General features: G+C 33.8%; 1 protein-coding gene across 1 annotated transcript; it reads right to left on the bottom strand.

Annotated features, from left to right (window-relative positions):
• Positions 1 to 2,752: 2,752 nt before the first annotated feature.
• On the bottom strand, positions 2,753 to 3,397 carry LOC147566576 (uncharacterized protein At5g19025-like). The gene has a single exon (XM_086668493.1). It carries the CDS (start codon positions 3,395 to 3,397, stop codon positions 2,753 to 2,755), a length of 645 nt encoding a protein of 214 aa, XP_086524619.1.
• Positions 3,398 to 4,863: the final 1,466 nt, after the last annotated feature.

The following is a 4,863-nucleotide window of genomic DNA, read 5'->3' as shown; positions in this document are numbered from 1 at the left end:
GTTTACTTGGTGATGATGATGATAGATCAAAATTCAAACAAATTGATGGTTGAAATCAAGTTACAAATATAGACCATAAGAGAAAGCCTGATAATCAATATTGATTTCTGATGAACCTTAGTAATTTAAACCCTAAATATTGATCAAAAGAACTGATCCCAATTCTAAAAGATGTGAATTAAAGATAGGAATTTACTGCAACTTACGATTCGATTACTATGAAATTGGAGCGTCGAAGTTTTGTAATAGAACTGAAATTAATTCATTCTGTGTTTGAAATCTTATCTTGATGAGGGGTTGGTGAAAGGTGGAAGGGTTTGTGAGAAAACCCTAATTCATCTGCAAAATTGGGTTTATATGAGGGACTTGAAGATATACTAACCAAGAAAGTCCCAAGAGAAAACGGTTGCTTATCTCACAGTTTCATGATTTCGTCTAAACGGATGTCCCTTGTTTTCATCAAAGTTAGGTCGGTCATGGTGTTCAGTATAGGGACCTCGATAAGTGGTAGAGGGACATGGTCAAAATAGACATTATTTTTAGAGATTTAAATCAAATAAATTAATTTTTATTTGGATAAAAACTATGATTAATATATTACAAGTATCGAAATTTTCTTTTATTTGCATGTTCTTCCTTTGATCTACGTATCGTATTAGTTTAAAATGTTGGTGAAGATTTCTCTCAAAAGTAAATATTTTGGCTACCATGGTTACTTTATTTTCTTTGTCGCCAGAATTTCGGCCACTGTAGTCAAAATATTAAACATATTTCGACCATAGTAGTTGAAATATGCTCAAAAATTCGATCAATATTCATATTTCAACATGGTCGAAAGTTTGACTATATTTTGATTACTTTGTCCGAAATTTTTCTACCAAATTTTATTTCATCGTTTGTTCCGTGTTTTTAGATAGAGAAAGAGATCTTGACTATTAAAATATTTTATCTTTTTGTGGTTAATTTTAAATATTAAAGTTTTTTCAATATTGTCATTTTAAAGTGAATAAGTGATGATTTATTTATTTTTTTTGAGAAAAATGTCTACTTGTTAAAAGGACTAATCCCTTTACTAATTGTGCCCCTACACTAGAGATCGCTCCCTTTACCAAAGACCTTTTAAAGATCGTAATATTTAGCTAATACGTGTCTTATTCAAATGATCCACAATTAGCGACGACTGAATCCTACAATAAGTGATACATATATGGAGCCGAATCATTCAGAAGATATGACTAGAGTAGATGGAACATGGACACGGATTAGATCCTTCTAAAGGATGCCCAATGTCCTAGCTAAAAACCCGACCCACGAAGGGGGCAACCAGTCGAGACTCTCTTGATCGGCCATACCAATCCAATATAGAGGGATTATTTCAATCCTCAACAAGAGGGACTCCCTTTTAAGAAAGAGTTCTGATAGAGATATAGTATTCGGATTCTCTCCTAGCAACTTACATCTATATCACCATCCCAAAGGAAGACCGAAGTAATTTGTTGGGAGGTATTCCATCCTGCATCCAAGGATACTGATTTCTACCTTGAGACCTGTCTCTCAAAATGGCCTATAATACACTTTCGATTTGGAATAGTTAACTTTTCCTATTGCAAGTTAGAACCATATAAGAATGTCTTTAAGCTTTCTAAGCTGGTCCAAGATCTGAATCATCATCCACGAAGAAGAATCCTTCCCAAACTGTAGATGGTTTACTAGGATGCCATTTTCCTTTGACTTGAAAACAAGTATCCTATGTTTTTCTTTTGCCTGACGCATACAATGACTAATGGTTTCGGCCTCCACAAGAAAAAAGAGTGGGGAGAGAGGATCCCCTTGCCTTATTCCTCTTGAATTTTGAAAGGGTCTGGTGGGGATTCCATTAAGCAGAACTGAGAATGACGCCGATGATATAAACCCATATTCACACGACCTCCATTCAGCAATCTTTGCTAAACAAAATGCCCAAAGATGGCGCAAGAAATACAAACATAGGAAGCAACAGAAATGACGAATTGACATGAACAAGAAAAATTGGCTCAATTACTAGAACATGATAGCGTTTATAATTACTTCATTTTTCTAGCAAGCAGTGGTAAATGGTTCATCTGACAATAATCATGGGATTTAACTTTAGAGCTCATGATTATCTACATATTGAATTCTGATTCAAGAGTTGATTGCAACTCAAGTTTCAGGCGTGTCATCTGCAGTAATCTAAAATCGAAAATAATTTATCTGTACCAAAATATCTGCAAGTACAGAAACAATACTGTTTATACCCTACAAGATAACGTTGTTCTTTCTGCTTGTAATACCCTGTCATTCCTCCAGAGACGTTAGAAACATCCCGATTAAGATATACTAAAACTTATCTTACATAAACTAATCATAAAATGCAGTGAAGAACCTAAAAAGTAGAAGATCTAGTACGTGTCTTACAGTTTCTAACCGTAAATGAAGTGATTTTAACACAATAAGCATTATATTAACCAAGAGAACACGAAAAGAATAACTAATTCTGTCTACTATGGAAAATTTAATCGAGATTTCAAAGCTGAAACCAGCAACAGATATAAAAACAATTACGAAATTAACATTGTTTCTATTTCATGTAATGGTAATATTACAAGTTTATATTGTCATTCATTTATTTAAGTACAACATATTTAAAAGGAGCATATTATTATTTTTGTTCCTAAGTTTGAAACTAAGAGATGAAAAACTTACTCCCTATCACCTACTGATCATATTCAGCTTATTTCTTGATCTTCCGAACCTTCCTCGGGCCAGGAACTTCCATTCTACCAATAGAACACCCGCATCTCCCTCGAAACATAACCACGGCTCTCCCATTTGGTGGCGCTATCTTCTTAAGCTCAGCCTCCAATTCTCTTTGGTGACCAATAAACAATTCAAAAAGACTACCCTTCCCTCCTCCATCTTTCCCTAAAGAAGGATTAGAATGCTTAATACAATCTTTGGTTTTGATTTGGATATCGAATTCTGCTTCTTGACGAAGGCCGGGACAATTCGGATTCCCACATTTCCTACTGGTGCATCTAGTTATTACCCAAGCAGCCAATATTGCAAAGAACAAACTAAGTGCTAGAGATGCATAAACTAATGGTGCTCGAAAAATTTCATCTTTCACAATTGAACTAGTAATCCCAACAATTTCAATAATCTCTTGACAGATAAACATAACATAAGGATATATCAGAAACCCACAAGCACCAATTACAGCAATTAAGATCAAAACATCGATCGCGACAGTCTGAGATCTAGAACAAGGTTGAACCTTTAAGGAATTTGGCGAAATGGGTAGTTTTGTGTTCCTATTTTGTTGATAATTGTGCTTTGAATTACTAGATGTATCAGTCAAACTAAAAGGATTTGTCATGTTTACTTGGTGATGATGATGATAGATCAAAGTTCAAACAAATTGATGGTTGAAATCAAGTTACAAATATAGACCATAAGAGAAAGCCTGATAATCAATATTGATTTCTGATGAACCCTAGTAATTTAAACCCTAAATATTGATCAAAAGAACTGATCCCAATTCTAAAAGATGTGAATTAAAGATAGGAATTTACTGCAACTTACGATTCGATTACTATGAAATTGAAGCGTCGAAGTTTTGTAATAGAACTGAAATTAATTCATTTTGTGTTTGAAATCTTATCTTGATGAGGGGTTATTGAAAGGTGGAAGGGTTTGTGAGAAAACCCTAATTCATCTGCAAAATTGGGTTTATATGAGGGACTTGAAGATATACAAACCAAGAAAGTCCCAAGAGAAAACGGTTGCTTATCTCACAGTTTCATGATTTCGTCTAAACGGATGTCCCTTGTTTTCATCAAAGTTAGGTCGGTCATGGTGTTCAGTATAGGGACCTCGATAAGTGGTATAGGGACATGGTCAAAATAGACATTATTTTTAGAGATTTAAATCAAATAAATAAATTTTTATTTGGATAAAAACTATGATTAATATATTACAAGTATCGAATTTTTTTTTTATTTGCATGTTCTTCCTTTGATCTACATATCGTATTAGTTTAAAATGTTGGTGAAGATTTCTCTCAAAAGTAAATATTTTGGCTACCATGGTTACTTTATTTTCTTTGTCGCCAGAATTTCGGCCACTGTAGTCAAAATATTAAACATATTTCGACCATAGTAGTTGAAATATGCTCAAAAATTCGATCAATATTCATATTTCGACCATAGTGGTCGAAAGTTTGACTATATTTTGATTACTTTATCCGAAATTTTTCTACCAAATTTTATTTCATCGTTTGTTCCGTGTTTTTAGATAGAGAAAGAGATCTTGACTATTAAAATATTTTATCTTTTTGTGGTTAATTTTAAATATTAAAGTTTTTTCAATATTGTCATTTTAAAGTGAATAAGTGATGATTTATTTATTTTTTTTGAGAAAAATGTCTACTTGTTAAAAGGACTAATCCCTTTACTAATTGTGTCCCTACACTAGAGATCGTTCCCTTTACCAAAGACCTTTTAAAGATCGTAATATTTAGCTAATACGTGTCTTATTCAAATGATCCACAATTAGCGACGACTGAATCCTACAATAAGTGATACATATATGGAGCCGAATCATTCAGAAGATATGACTAGAGTAGATGAAACATGGACACCGATTAGATCCTTCTAAAGGATGCCCAGTGACCTAGCTAAAAGCCCGACCCACGAAGGGGGCAACCAGTCGAGACTCTCTTGATCGGCCATACCAATCCAATATAGTGGGATTATTTCAATCCTCAACAAGAGGGACTCCCTTTTAAGAAAGAGTTCTGATAGAGATATAGTATTCGGATTCTCTCCTAGCAACTTACATCTA

This window comes from Eschscholzia californica, unplaced genomic scaffold (genome assembly GCF_041429995.1).
Source record: "Eschscholzia californica isolate CP2 unplaced genomic scaffold, dmEscCali1.0.p SCAF_1, whole genome shotgun sequence".
Classification (NCBI taxonomy): Eukaryota; Viridiplantae; Streptophyta; class Magnoliopsida; order Ranunculales; family Papaveraceae; genus Eschscholzia; species Eschscholzia californica.
The sequence above is the reverse complement of the archived record's forward strand: the minus strand, read 5'-3'. Positions and strand labels throughout refer to the sequence as shown.

Coding starts and splice junctions, on each gene's coding strand:
- LOC147566576 (XM_086668493.1), bottom strand. CDS start 3,397: ATGACAAATCCTTTTAGTTTGACTGATACATCTAGTAATTCAAAGCAC.